Below are 15,972 nucleotides of genomic sequence, written 5' to 3'. Positions count from 1 at the left end.
GCTTACGCCTTCAAATGGTCCCAAAGAAAGAACTCGTAGGGCGCGAGATCTTACCGTAACCTCGGACAATCTCAGTGCTATAGCATGTTTGCGGGCTGATCGTTGAGGTGGCCGGACAACCTACTGTCTGTCTCCACATTTGCAGGTGTACATGCGCTCTGTGTTCGTCCAGGTGATTTCTTCTTTAATGTTGAACCTGTGGTACGAAATGAAGCCACCCACCGCAAAATTGTATTCCGAGTTGGAATCCTAGCGTGACGTCCAATGTCAAAATGAGTCCTGAGTGGCGATCACAGACTCTTCATTTTTCAAAAAATGTCTCTACGATGAAAGCACATTGTAACCAGACCATTCTCTGGCTGACCCAACAGTCGTGGTCCCCCTCACTCTATCCCTCCCCACGCTACGTATCGATACTTTGAAATCCATCTGTTTTTTCTGACGCATCCTGTATAAGAAAAATATAAAAGAGAAAGAATATAAAAACGTAAAAAATTTATACATCTTGATTACACAACTTTTAACACCATATCACTTCGGAATATGTATTATATGTCTTTCTTCAGAACTGGTTGTTCCTGGTCTTGGCACCTTTTGTTATGTTTCCTGTGATGGTGTGTTTGTGTAGTGTAATGTGGAGTCAAAGAGTGTGTGTGTTCTGAAATTGAGTTGTGAGTTGAGAATTTCATTTGGATGTGTTCGAAATATAATAAAAACACAAAAACACATCCAAATGAAATGCTCAACACACATCTCAATTTCAGAACACGCACACTCTTTGACTCCACATTACACTACACAAACACACCCTCACAGGAAACAAAACAAAAGGCGCCAAGACCAGCAACAACCAGTTCTGAAGAAGGCCAGTAACAGGCCAAAACATGTTAACCAGGTACGGCAAAATTTAACATAAGAAAGACATATAATACATATTCCGAAGTAAAAAATTTAAATAACAAAATTTCACCCATTTTTCTTTATTATCAGTTATCTCGAAATCTGTTTCTCGGGAACTGGTACCTTTTCTTATGAACACACACACATGTTAAAAAGAGTTACTGTTGAGGTTGCAGACCCTGATAAAAGAAAGTTGTTGTTTTTTAATGCCAGGCGTTTGACAATAAAGTCATTTGACCTCTTGCACTCCAATATTTTTCAAAGATATTATCATGGTCAGCCACTGAAGCACAGATTTTGAGGGTTCCGAATCCATTTCTTGGTTTGAGTTGCACAATGGGCAGTTAGGGGACTGATATATTCCAATTCTATGCAGGTGTTTGGCCAAACAATCATGGCCTGTTGCCAATCTAAATGCAGCTACAGACGATTTTCGTGGTAAATCGGGAATTAACTGTGGATTATGATGCAGAGAGTTCCATTTTTTCCCTTGAGATTGTGTTATCAAATTTTGTTTGTTGAAGTCTAAGTATGTAGATTTAATAAATCTTTTCACAGAGTAATACGTAGATAAAAGAAAGTAAGCAAGTGAATTTTGTGATTTTATTATATTCAGGAAGGAGGCCGTGAGTTGCAGTTTCAAGTTGCTGATCATTTCGCATATTAGGCCTATCCTTGAAATTGTCAGAATTGCAAATAGTTTGAGTTAAAATTCTTTGAATTTGGATTTCAGGATTCAATTGATCTCTTTCTTGGTCGCTATATGGTAGAGGATGGTGAAGGAGTCACACGACCATGTCCTCTGGATGTGGAGAAAGGCTGGAAGTATATCACTGTAAGTAATCTGATACATTATGTATTCAATTTAAATTCTCGTATATAAACGACAATTACACAGTGCTGATTCAACATAGAGATGCTAAATTGCAGCTAAGCTATGGCTGCAAAAATAGCACCTCATATGTGAACAAGCTCACAACTTAAGGTACGGTCACACGTCGCTACTTTTGCAGCGCTGCAGTACAAAAAACTGCGCAACTCTCGTACTGCGACATGTGAACAACGGTGCAACCCGAAAAGTAGCGGCTGCCGAACCTGCTGCTCGCTACTTTTTCATGCTGCACGCAGCTTAGAAGTAGCGACGTGTGAACAGGGTTCTCAGGGTTGCAGCTGCAGCATTTTCGATATCAGTTTTGTTGAAACTTTTGCTGCGGTTGCGACCAGTGTTGCCACCCAAATGTGCCAATGATACTTTTATTGTTTGGATATATTTTAATGTTAGATGTGATGAAAATAAATTATTTTTAACAGTTATTAAATGCACAACACAGTCTGAGCATATTTGCTGACGATATAATTATTTTTTTTTATTTTCTGTAGCGTAGTTTGAAACAGGAGGGTTGCCAACATTGATTACGTGAATATGCTGTTGGTTATCATTTAAGTATATAGGCGTTTTTAAAAGCTTTATAGTAATACTAGTTAGGACAGAGTCCCGTGCCGTGGCGTCGCGGTCTAAGGCATCCCGCCTAGGACTTGCATTATGGAATGCGTGTTGGTTCGAGTCCTCATGGGGGAAGAAATTTTCTCATGAAATTTCGGCCAGTGTATGGGACTGGTGCCCACCCAGCATCGTGATGCACTTGGGGAGCTACAATAGGTAGTGAAATCCGGTTGCAAATACCAGCTATAATGGCTGGGGGGATCATCGTGCTAACCTCATGATACCTCCATTCTGGTTGGATGATCGTCCACCTCTGCTTCGGCATGTGGGCGTGAGACCAGCAGCTGGCTGGTCGGTCTAGGCCGTTCACGGGCTGTAGCGCCACGGATTATTATTATTATTATTATTATTATTATTATTATTATTATTATTATTATTATTATTATTATTATTATTATAGTTAGGATAGAAAAGCAAATAATAGATAAGTAAGGTTTCGCATGAGTTTCTTAATAATGCGAACATAACCACAAAATATATATTGAAAAGTCAACACGCAGATGGAAACCTGCAGCATGACTGCGGCTGCAAAAGTAGCGCCTTGTGTGTGAACAGACTCGCAACCTCCAGTTGCAACTTTTGCAGTGGTTGCACAGCACAAAAAGTAGCATGCAGGTACGTGTGAATACGACACGCAACTTTTGCAGCTGCAGTACATAAGTTGCGCAGCAAAAGCAGCGACGTGTGACCGTACCTTCACGCAGCTCTCAGGTTGCAAATCTTGCAGCTGCGGTTGATAAATTGTACAGCAAAATTAGCGACATGTGACCATACCTTAACATGAACAATATCAATTTGTGCACAGCAGTAAGATAATCTGTAAAGTAATTACTAAAGAAAAATTAGGAAGCAAAATACAAAGAATTAATGAGTAAATTTGATAGAAGTAGTTCAGAAACAAGTCTTAGTTGCACTTTGAATATTCGAATGTAGTGGAGATGTTGGAGAAGGGCGATAACAGACTAACTTTCTATGTACACTAGCCCCTCATGTGATATGTAATGCATTTATCGATAAGAGATTTTGTATACTAGTACTGTGTGCCTCTGAAATGCTATTATTTTCGTTTCAGTTCCCACTTGTCCTGTTGATTGCCATCGCAATGTTCTTCGCTAATGTTGTCACTCCGTCCGGTAAGTTAGATCTCTGTAATCTGTGCTCATACGTAGGAAATGGTAGCAAACTATATAGCTGCAGTATAGATTATATTGAACTCCTTTATCAGATTACACGAATATACATTGGGACATATTTTTATTTACGAGGCGCATCCAGAAAGTAAGTTTCCCGATTTTTTCTCCTTGAAAGTAAACGTAATTAGCCATGTAAATTGCGCATGCGTAACAGATCTATGACGTATCAATCATATGCCAGCCAGACAGGTCCCGCCTGGTGCCAGTAGCGTGGCAGCAGTGGTCCGAAATGGAAGCTCTTATTCCTTCTCCGCCGCCTGCGAGTTTCGGTCGGTGATAAAGTTCTTTAATGCACAAAGCATTGTGCCAATTGAAATTCATCGGCAGCTCTGTCAGGTCTATGGGCCGAACATCATGAGTAAGCAGATGGTGCGTCGCTGGTGTAGGCAGTTTTCCGAACGTCGTCAAAGTGTCCATGATGAAGAGCGCAGTGGGCGACCGTCCCTCATCAATGATGATCATGTTGAGCTGGTGCGGCAGTGCATCATGGAGAACCGTCGCTTCACGATTACGGAGTAAAGCAGCCATTTTTCGCAGATATTGCGATCCTTGTTGCATGAGATTTTCGCTAAGCACCTGCTGTTCAAAAAAGTGTGTGCCAGGAGGGTGCTGAAAAACCTGACACCCGAACACAAAATGCAACGTTTAGGAGCAGCACTGCCATTTCTGCAACGGTATCACGATGACGGCGACGAGTTCCTCGACAGGATCGTCACGGGCGATGAGACTTGGATTTCGCACTTCACCCCGGAAACCAAGCAGCAGTCAATGCATTGGCGGCATAGTGGATCTCCGGTCAGGACGAAATTCAAACAGACACTGTCGGTACGGAAAGTGATGTGCTCGGTGTTGTGGGACAGGAAGGGCATTCTGTTCATTGACTTCCTTCCAAGAGGTGAAACAGTGAACGCTGACCGTTACTGTGAAACACTGCGAAAATTGCGATGTGCCATTCAAAACAAGAGGCGTGGAATGCTTACTGCAGGTGTTTTGCTCCTCCATGACAATGCTCGTCCACATACGGCTCAGAGCACAGCAGCTGTTTTGACGGAATTTGGCTGGGAGTTGTTTGATCACCCACCCTACAGTCCTGATCTTGCTCCCAGCGATTTTCACGTTTTCTTGCACCTCAAGAAATTCCTGTCCTCCGGTGAGCGTTTTGGTAACAACGAAGAGCTGAAGACGTCTGTCACACGCTGGTTCCATTCACAGGCGGCAGAGTTCTACGACAGAGGGATACAAAAGTTGATCTCACGATACGACAAGTGTCTCAATTCTGATGGTGGCTATTTGAAAAATAGCTGAAACGTTGCTGTACCTGTTGCCAATAAACGTTTTCCTGAAAGTGTGTGTTCTTTTTTTTAAAAAAATAGGGAAACTTACTTTCTGGATGTGCCTCGTATAATAATTTTACCTAGAATGGGAGTGTGCAAGCTTTGGTATAACACCGAATCTCTTGCCCTTGTTCTTCATCTGAGACCTTCAGGTTGACAAGGAGAGAGTACAAGGTGGTGAATAGTCTAGAAGCAAACAGTAGTGTTTTACGATCTACCAATACCACTGCAATCTGAATTATTTCAATGTCAAAGCTGATTCAGAAATGTGCTCGCTTAAATTCACAGAGCCTATGTTTTACTGCAGTCTTAGCTTTCAATGTTTCTGTCCAAATGATTTCACTTTTGTGGTGAAAAATAGAATCAGATGATGCCCTTTGGCTAGGGCAGTCTTTATCACTCCCTCTCTGCTACTATCAGGTTAAAAGTAAAGGCTGGTTCACAATAAACCGGAAATGAGAATCAAAACGAAAACGGTAAAATTGTTAAAATGTGTACATTTAAATGTGAGCATTCACAATTAATGGAAAGCTTGCCGGAGCCCGGGATTGGGAACGGAGAGTTGGCCAAGTTTCAACTTTGGCTTTCACGTTTCCGATCACAGCCCACTAGATTCATTCTATTGCCATCTAAAAGCTATTTTGTCGTCATGTATTTTGTAGCAAGAAGACCGTGACATAACCTATGCATTATTTTGTTCTGTGCTGTGCATCATGGAGCAAGTTTTATTTGATGAGATTCTAATATTGAAATCCTCACATTTACGATAAGTGGCGCGCCTCGTATAAAGATGAGAAAATGAAGGAGAATACGTGGCTTTCAATAGCTGCATCTTTGAGCACCGATCTGAAGCGAATCATATTTTATTACTGTATTGGTTGTATTACACACTACATATTCATGTTTCAATTCAATAACTACTGTTGTGTTCATTTTTGTTCTGTTACAAATGTTTCTTCTCTAATTATTTTACGTTATGGTAGACTTAAAATAGGTTGTGATAATAAAGATGCATGGGCATATTTATAGTACCGTACCTAATGAAATGTTTCAGTTGAAATTTCGAAGTTGGTTAACCTGTGTTTATGTTGGCTGCCTTGTACTCATGAGAGAACGTCATTGGTCAATTATATACAAATAACATCAGAATGCGTAATATCGACTTTACATATCGTTATTGACATACATATCGATATGCATAGTCGTCTATGTTCTCAGTTTATTGTGAACCAGCCTTAACATTCTGGCTGCATATGTACTGTATATCTACCTTATTGTAGTTATAGTAGATACTAAAAGTTTAGAGTACATCGCGACCAATACTTTTTATGTAAGAAAATTAAACATATTGAACTAATGAAGTACTTGTTTCGTGTTGCAGAGTATACAACTGAAAGTCTACTGTACCTTTTATTCTGGGGTTCAATGGTAGCAGTTACATTTGCCACCATTATGATCTACGGTACTGAGTTCGTAGATTACCCTAAACTGTGTGAAATTCGAAAGATTACTGCAACGATTGAATAGTAGGTAAGTAAAGTCTCTATATCAGGATTAACACAACTCAAATTTTTATTTGATGCAGTATTGTTGCCGTAAATCAATGTAGTGGAAGAAGAGAGAAGGCTAACCAATAAAGAAACTCTTAGATGAATTCTAAGGCTGAAACAGGTCAACAATGGCCTGTATTTTTGAAAGCTTAGTGATAATGGTGATGAACAATGCAGCTATTTTTGAGAGACTGTTTTTTTATATACAGGGCAACTCATATTTATGTCAACTTTTTATTCGTTTATCACAAGTATAGTTTGACAACTTCAAGTGAAACCCCGTAAAACACGCCAACTTCTGGAATCTCTCTCTTTCTTTCTTCTCTCTCCCTCGCTCCTCGTCAGTCAGTCACCAATCACCACGTAAATATCTGAGAGGGTGTGTGTGGGCATCGCGACCAATAGAAGAACCACTCTCCAGTATTACCACAATAACGGATTCTTCATTTTTGCCTCGACTGTCGGCTAGGAAGGTTCCATTATGCTAGCATTGCAGGCAACTAGTCAACCTTTTAATGCTTTTGTTAGCAGGTTTGACAAACTGTGAGTGGACCTGCAAGTACATAGTGCATAGTGCTCTCTCCCTTCCCCCGTGCTTTCTCACTTGCTCCTCCCCAAGACAGCCAGCGCTTACGTAGTAACTCGGTCAGGGTTTCAGTTCGATTTGTCAATCTATAAATGAATTAACATAACAGGATCAAAATAGCATGAACTAATAGTCCAGTCATTAGGATTGCTTAAAATTCCACCAATATTAAAATTCGATGTAAGCACCAGCATTTGCTGCACGTTTTTCCAGACGTGGCTGAACGTTCTGTACTGCACTCAGAAGCATTTCATTTGGCACCCGGCCACACTCCTCTCGTCTGACCATAGAATGTGTCGCAGAAGGTTAGGTTCCTCTTGAATCCATGCTAGTAGCAACTCCGCAAACTCCATTCTGATATCACAGTCCTCACATGATAGAGTTTGAACAAAATGTGGCTTCCATGGCCACCAATTCATTTCCTTTAGCAACCACTGCAGTGCGAATCAAGTTGACATGAAGTCTCTTGATGGTCTTATAGTCCAGCATCGCATTTCTTCCTTTCACCATCTCTGCACCATAATTGGGGACTGCCACACCTCCATTCAAGCAGCAATTCGTGTTCGATCATACACAGACAGTCTTGTGACCATTGTTAATGTTTTAAGATACACACTACATTTTTCTGATGCCGTTGCAGGTGTTACATGCTGTCTCTTGGATATGGATCAACAAGTTTTGATGGAGAAATCTTTGCAATAAGTGAAAGTCTCAGGAATCTTCTATTTCACATCAATAAATTTAAGAATGCAGTTATATTGTCAGACTCCAAAGCAGCTATTCTATCAATAGTCTCTAAACAGACACCTTCATCTCAAACAGCAGAAATAACTAAAATGCTCTTTCAATTAATATCACTCAATAAAAGAATTGTATTCCAATGGATACCATCCCATTGTGGAATCCTGGGAAACGAGAATGCGGATGCTTTAGCAAAGAAGGGCAGCACTGTTACTTACAGACCTGTTACTAAATCTACGTATTACTCTGTGAAGAGATTTATTAAATCTACATACTTAGACTTCAACAAACAAAATTTGATAACACAATCTCAAGGGAAAAAATGGAACTTTCTGCATCATAATCCACAGTTAATTCCCGATTTACCACTCAAATCGTCTATAGCTGCATTTAGATTGGCAACAGGCCATGATTGTTTGGCCAAACACCTGCATAGAATTGGAATATATCAGTCCCCTAACTGCCCATTGTGCAACTCAAACCAAGAAATGGATTCGGAACACCTCAAAATCTGTGCTTCAGTGGCTGGTCATGATAATATCTTTGAAAAATATTGGAGTGCAAGAGGTCAAATGACTTTATTGTCAAACGCCTGGCATTAGAAAACAACAAACAACAACAACATTTTTCTGATTACATTAAATGTTTCAGACCGTACTGAGAACACAATAAAGTAAAATAAAATGACAACTTTTTTGTGCTTTTAATGGTATGGAACACGGTACATTTTAGCAGTGGAATGGGTCACTTTACGTGATCGGTTTCACTGCTACAGTATAATAAAACGTTGGACATAAATATGGGTCACCCTGTATATGTCGTAGATTGATATTACATTCAATTTCTCTCTCTCTCCCCTCTCCCTTTCCCTCTCTCCTTTCCTCCCTCTCTCACTTCCTCAGTATTTTTCTCACTTTTCATACAAGATTTTGATTTTGAATTTTTTTCCATGCTTTCCTTAGACATTGAGCTATGAATTTAAAAAAAAATTACAGCATGATTGATTATAAATCTTTATGCTCGACCATGCCGAAATGTAGTAATTATACACCTGGTAGAAGCCCTTTCATGCACCTCATTAAAGTACACCTATTCATTAAAGTTCAGGTGTTCCACCAATCAGAAAACACCATTGTAGCAATATGAAAGCGCAAGTATCGATTATTCTCGGATATGCAATCGAAAGACAACTAGCGAAACGTCACGGAGGCTGAAAATCCAATACTGTCGCAGAAGGTTATGTTCTGTTACTATAATAATTAGCGTTAATTGTAAATAATATTCAAATAAATTCAATTTGTCATCTCGTTTTTCAATGACTAATTCAATTTCAAGGTTATATCAAGATTAATGTTTATTTTACTCTCTAGATTATATCAAGGTCAATGACATTTGTTTCTCGGAAAAAATCAATACTTTCGCGTCTGCGCACATCTCACAATTTACGAGATATTGCACAAGATATTGCATGAATACTTATGAATAATTTCAAGTTAGAAATATGGTCGAGCATAAAAAGTCGTATGAAACTTGACTATAATGGTAATTAAGACGCTTGTATGAAAATTATGAAACTTGCTTGCGCTCTTTTCATAAACATACTCGCGTCTTAATTACTACCATTATAGGCTCGTTGCATAATGTACTATTTAAATAGCGGGAAATATCGTATAGTAGAGGCTTATGTTAAAGGAATACATTTACTGGTCCCTTACTATTCTTTCCGAAGTTTTACAAACATGAACATTTGTCACCAAATACGTCAACATAGTGTTAGCCATATAGTTGGTGATGAGGGTGTGAAAACTCTCTATTAATTGTGTGAATTGTACTATCTCATACCACTGACAACACTGTTGAATAAATTCTGTTTATTTCTTTTACTTGTATTCCAATATGACATTTTTGTCTTTGACAGATGCTTTCTGAAAGGTGTAAATTCATCTTTTGAAACCAAGTGAGGTTCGAGATCCACAAAGTAAACTGGACATTGTGTAACTCATTGGATCCATATACATGTGGGTCCTGCGAGTTGATGTCGACTCTCTTCGATATTGCCTCACTTCCGCTGCAAGACGATTGGGTGTGAGGAGCAAGCTGTACATTCGGCCTTCGTGGCAACTTATCCATCTTGAGCTGTATGTAAATAATGTATAAGGTACAAAACATGACTGTCCAAAGTTGTATATTATCGGAATCAACCATCAGCAAACTTTTACCATAGTCTCTGCTGTGGCTACTTTAAAGTTGTAATGTTAGAAGAACCTTTCTTCTACTGCCCCTTCTTATTCCCTATTACAGTATTATTCTAATGCTTCACCCAAATAACTTGATAGAATTACGTAATCATCAAATTCCAGTTGTTGATAGTTCTTGCATGTGATATAGATTACAGTTTTCCAGATTTTAGTCCATTATCTGAATAATATTATGACTTTTTTCTTTATGAAAGAAGATACATAACAGCTGCTAACCAGCATACCTGTTGAGACGTAGTGTTGCCACTTTTCAGTGATTTGCCTAGGAATTAATTCTGCTTCTTTCTTCCAGATCTACCAACTCACCACAATGTGCAAATATTCGTAAGAATATATGAGTAATTTAAAATTGAATAGACGTCACAATATTTAATCTGTATGATCTGATTAAAGCAAATGATCGTTTATATTTACCAATAACGATCAGTATTGTTTTCTGTATTTTAATTATGTTCAGTGTTGCCAAACCTGACAACAGTGATAGTCTTATAAATCCCAGATATATTATGCCTATCTGCTGATATATTTCAAAATGTAGCTCTAAAAGAAATCAGGTATTACTGGAATTTTATTCATTATTGCTGTTTGAAATATTGTGTTCCCTAATTTTTTTTTTTTTCAGATACAAAACTGTGTGAATTTTGCACAATAGTTCGTCTTTATTTTACTAGCCTTCTTATTTTGCACGTGCGTCACAAGATGGTGGCATGATTTCCCTGTCTTTTTTTTTCTCAGTTTCCAAGGAGAAATTCCCTTCAACCATTTCAGTCACCTACACTATATCACAGTCTACTATATACAGTCGCGAAGCTCAATATGTAGTAAAAATGCAAACATGTATAGTTGCCCACCACTAGGATTGCTACTATCGCCTCATCATCGCAGATCTCTCTCCTAGCAGCCGACAAAATATGTTACACTTTCGTTGTCGTGTTCTTTTGGAAAAATTAACACCTTCCTTCCATTATTGAAATATTAAATGCATAAAGTTAATTTATTATTTTAATGAAGTATATTAAATTCCACCATAAACTCGAAGATACCTGCAAGAAATAGGTTAATATTATTTTTGTTTGTGCAAAACGAACTGAAATTTACTATAATCGTTTCACTCATTCAAGATTATAGCGATAATTAACTATGAAACCAATAAATATTAATTTTTATTTCCCTTTACAACAATAATAATGGAAATATGAATTAATGGAGTAACTTACGTGTACCGGTACTTGTAGTGTAGGCTTACGTAGTTAAAGTGGGATGAGGTTAAGCAATAATAATCACACCAGAATTGGAAATAAAACGTGATCAATAAATTTTATTGTAACAGACTTTTTCTACATCTCTAGTAAAGTAACAGATAAAAATAACAACAAAATTAACAGCTATAATTAAAAACATATCCTTTGAAAAAAAAGTAGGCCTAAACAATAATAATCCCACCAGAATTGAAAATAAAACGTGATCAATAAATTTCATTAAAACAAACTTAATTTTTCTACATCTCTAGTAAAATATTATTATTCCAATTATTGTATTTTAGCCATTAACATTTTCATTACAACCAATAACGAACATTTCACAAGCATCAATGTGAAATACGCAACGAGCTAGCACTCGATGGAAATACGACACAGTCCAAAGTCGACCGTGGACAGTCTATTGTTTCTAGTTGCTAACCGCTTGGAGCGCTTTATCACGAGATTTGCAAAAAATCACCTCAAGCTTCGCGACTGTATATAGTAGACTGTGACTATATCTTCACATGCAGGATTTTTCCTATATATTGTTGACATTATAGTAAGTTAATAAATTAGTGCCTACTCATCATGGGCAAAGAAATTATTGATGCAGTTCCGGTATCAGACCAAAAAAAAAAAAAGAAACTGAGGTTATCTACATTCATATGCTTCAAGCACAAAGCTACAGAAGTGAATGGGAGAAACAATCATAATTTGACACTAGTCCATCCACTCTTAAGTGATCCTAACATAAACAAACCCCAATTGTATTCTTCCGCCATTTGCGCTGCAATTACTGTCACATTGACAGGGAGCATGTGTGAAGCACATAATTATAGCATGTGTTATAAGTACAGTATATTAGGGTAATAAACGAAGTAAAATACAAATACATACTCTACATAGAATTAGTTACTATTAATAGTATTAATAATAAGTTAGTAAGTTTTAGCAGAACAATTAATAGTTTAAGTATCAATTATACAGTATATTATATACACGGTGAGAGGGCATAACATTGAAAAAAGTGCTGTGATCGCATTGTGGCACCATTATTAAAAAACTGTCCTTTTTTCCGTTGGCAGACCGTTGATTAAATTTGAAGTGATTGTTGCCAATGTTATTCATATGCTTTTCATTGTGCGTTTAAATTCATGTACTCATTTAAAGAGTTATGAATAAAATTTACCGGGAGTTACAACCTTACCAGTTTTTGTTGTTTCTTTCCGAGCACTATTAATGCTTGTACACGACACACCGGTAAACTCAGACATTAAATTCACTATCTCTTTTATCGGAAGTTCTGGATATTTTTCACTGAACTTGTGAAATACATTTAAAATAACTGTTTTTTAACACTAGTCAAAGGTTTGCTGACTTGTGTTTTACAAATTTAGTTGGCGACACAGCAACAGAAGATTCAGCATCTTCAGCCATTTTGTTATGCGTCATTCATATGCAATAAACTATTTTAAATTGTAATTATTGATCTCAGAGTGATTAGGTACATTTTATAATCATTTCTATGTTTTGGATATTATTATTTCAATTACGGAAGAATAACAATTATATTCAGGGGACATATTTTTAATTCAATGAAGAGATCTACTTTTTTCACGCACTTATTGCTTATACATTGTGCTTCGGTGTCATAACCAATGAAACGCGAGCTGGTCACATGGGTTTGTTTTGGCGCGGATCACTTTAATGAGTGGATACGGTATAATAAATAGAATGATTACATGATTCATGTCAGTGACATTCATTATTCTAATTCAGTTGAGAAAGTCTTTGAAACTGTGTCACGTAACAAAGAAACAATGCACTTAAATTTATGTAGGCCAATGTGCTAACCTTGAACCTGTAACAGGAGGAAATGGAATCTGCACTTGTGTATCTTAAGTAGCTCTCTGACACTGTTATTGTGTAAAATTATGAATTATGCGATGCTTTTATGTCAAAATCATTTTTCTGTTGTATAATTACTATAAACAGATTGGCAACAGTGATTAAGTTAAATGTGGCAATGTCTATGTTAGTTTCAATAACATCCACTCTTTCTTTGCATCTTTTCTCTACTAACTTGACACTTGTTATGTTTCTTCTTTCATAATGCGAAACACAATCAATAAAATCAGCGTACTCATTTTTATTTTCTTTTACAAATCAAGATGAATTTCTGACATAAGAATGAAGATACCCTATCGATACTAGAAGTGATTGCACTAATTTTTCAGAAAGATGAGATTTCTCAAAAAATGGAACACGATTCTACATGAGGTTATCATATTTAAATAGAAAGGTTGCTTCAAAAGTAATGCCTCCTTCACCCACCCCATTCTGGAATATTGCTGAACGTAGAAAAATTAAATTTATATAGTTATGTCACTGTTCTGACCTGCATTCATTTCCCCTGCAACATTATCCCTTTATTATTTTGTATACTTTCTGTAAAGGTAAGCGTTCACTACATCGTATCGCACTCCTCGTACAAATCGCACGCAACGGATATTTTAAGTGCAGTGCGTTCACTGTAACGGCTCCACCTCATCGCCTCATCGGATTCCTCTTTCAGCTGTTTAAAACATGACGTCGTACGATATTGACATTGCTGAAAATAGAGTTGAGGTTAGGTCTACAGATGTGGACAAATTATTAGACTAAATGAATTATATGTGCAACGAAGCTGTATTTATCGGTAGAAATAATTAACAAAAATGTATTTTGCACAGATATGATGAACAGAAAATTGAGTCTGGAGATTACTAATATTTTGTGAACATTCCCTTATTCTTTATTAACACGTTGATTTTGTCAGGGATGCTGGAAACCAAAGTTTGACACTTTCTTTGAATATCAGCATCATTTAGCCAGATATCAGACAGTGCTTAAATGAGTCCATGTTTTGTTGTGAGCCTCTTTTTATTCACTTTCTTCTTCAGTATAGATCACAGATTTTCAATTTCATTCACGTCCGGTCTTCTTGCAGGCCATGGGAGAATATCTTCTGCAGTATATAATTAAAACACCAGTAGTACCAACATAACCAGAAAAAATATACTTAAACATTGGAAAAACATACCAGAAGATGTAAACAATCATATTTACAACAGTAGAGACCCTGTGAATTATACTGATAGTTGATATGACGAATTATATTATGTTTCCAAGAAAACGTTTTAATCTAATAATTTGTCCACGTCTGTATTAATTATGAGTGTTAGCGAATAAGAACATGTAATTGCTTCATGCGTCTTAATTGAAGAGGAAGAAACGAAAGAAATATTGGTTACATAATATATATGTAAGAAATTACTTGATTACTGTAATGGGAACGCCTCAAATTATATAATTCTTCGCAATTTTCTACAAGCGAAATAAGTTTTCCGTCTGCCATTTTGGCGCGACACTGAACATGGCACAACATAATAGTAACAGTTGAGCAATTCAATCAATCAATATTCCCATCATTCCTAGGTGGAACATAGGCTCTCAGAAAGCTACTCCATCTGACTCTATTCCTGGCCAACTCCTTGATCTCACTCCATGTCTTCCCCATCGTTTTTGCTTCTGTGAGAACAGTTCGTTTCCATGTTATCTTGGGTCTGCCAATTCCTCTGCTGCCCTGCGGGTTCCAATCCAGTGCCTTCCTGGCGGGGTCATCTGGAGGTCAGCGAAATGTATGTCCCAGCCATCCCACTTCCTATGCAGAATTTCAAGTTAAACTGGTTTTTGTTTAGTTGTTAACCATAGGTTTCGTTGGATATCTGGACCGGCCAGAATATTTTTAATATGTTTTTCAAACATCTATTAATAAAAACTTGTAGTTGATTGATAATAGTTTGTTGTTTTCCAGGTTTCACAGCCATATAAAAGCACGGATTTGACATTTGTGTTAAAAATTCTCAGTTTAGTATTTATTGTATAGGCAGCACTCTTCCATATAGGCTTTAGCAGCCCAAAGGCATATCTTGCCTTCTTTATTCTTACTCTCACATCGCTATCTGTACCACCATTCTGGGAGACTATACTGCCTAGATATGAGAATTCCTTCACATTTTCAATTACGCCGCTGCTTAGAGTTAGAAGAGTAGGTTGATTGGTACCTATGCGCAATTCTTTGGTTTTATTAATATTGATTTGAAGACCCACCTTCTGTGCTTCCTTTTCCAATTGTTGCAATTTGGCTTTCTTATCTTTAAAGGAATGAGCTAAGAGACAGATATCGTCCACATAGTCTAGATATTGAGCAATTAAAATTGATTTATTAAAGAAGGCCATGATCGCACGCATCGGAAAAGTTGCTCATTTGAGAAACGTGAACGGATTTGCCGAGAGGCGATGCGTGCGATACGATGTAGTGAACGCGGTTACATAACAATTACAGCAAAGATAGTCTTTTTCCGATTCGCGCGATTCGTCCGATGAGTGCGATACGATGTAGTGAACGCGGTTACATAACAATTACAGCAAAGATAGCCTTTTTCCGATCCGCGCGATTCGTCCGATGAGTGCGATACGATGTAGTGAATGCGGTTACATAACAATTACAGCAAAGATAGCCTTTTTCCGATCCGCGCGATTCGTCCGATGAGTGCGATACGATGTAGTGAACGCGGTTGCATAACAATTACAGCAAAGATAGTCATTTTCCGATCCGCGCGA

At 37.6% G+C, this 15,972-nt stretch overlaps 1 protein-coding gene across 1 annotated transcript in view; it reads left to right on the top strand.

Moving 5' to 3' along the window:
* Positions 1-11,539, top strand: part of Sac1 (Sac1 phosphatase) — a 34,409-nt gene extending 22,870 nt beyond the window's left edge. Inside the window, exons 11-14 of the mRNA XM_069819999.1 lie at positions 1,634-1,735; positions 3,477-3,537; positions 6,313-6,461; positions 9,727-11,539. Of these exons, the coding sequence (XP_069676100.1) occupies positions 1,634-1,735; positions 3,477-3,537; positions 6,313-6,458 (309 nt within the window). The 3' untranslated portion in view covers positions 6,459-6,461; positions 9,727-11,539. The remainder of the gene's footprint in view (positions 1-1,633; positions 1,736-3,476; positions 3,538-6,312; positions 6,462-9,726) is intronic.
* Positions 11,540-15,972: the final 4,433 nt, after the last annotated feature.

Source organism: Periplaneta americana, chromosome 3, assembly GCF_040183065.1.
Source record: "Periplaneta americana isolate PAMFEO1 chromosome 3, P.americana_PAMFEO1_priV1, whole genome shotgun sequence".
NCBI lineage: Eukaryota > Metazoa > Arthropoda > Insecta > Blattodea > Blattidae > Periplaneta > Periplaneta americana.
Note: the sequence above shows the minus strand (reverse complement) of the source record. Positions and strands in the feature narration are given on the sequence as shown.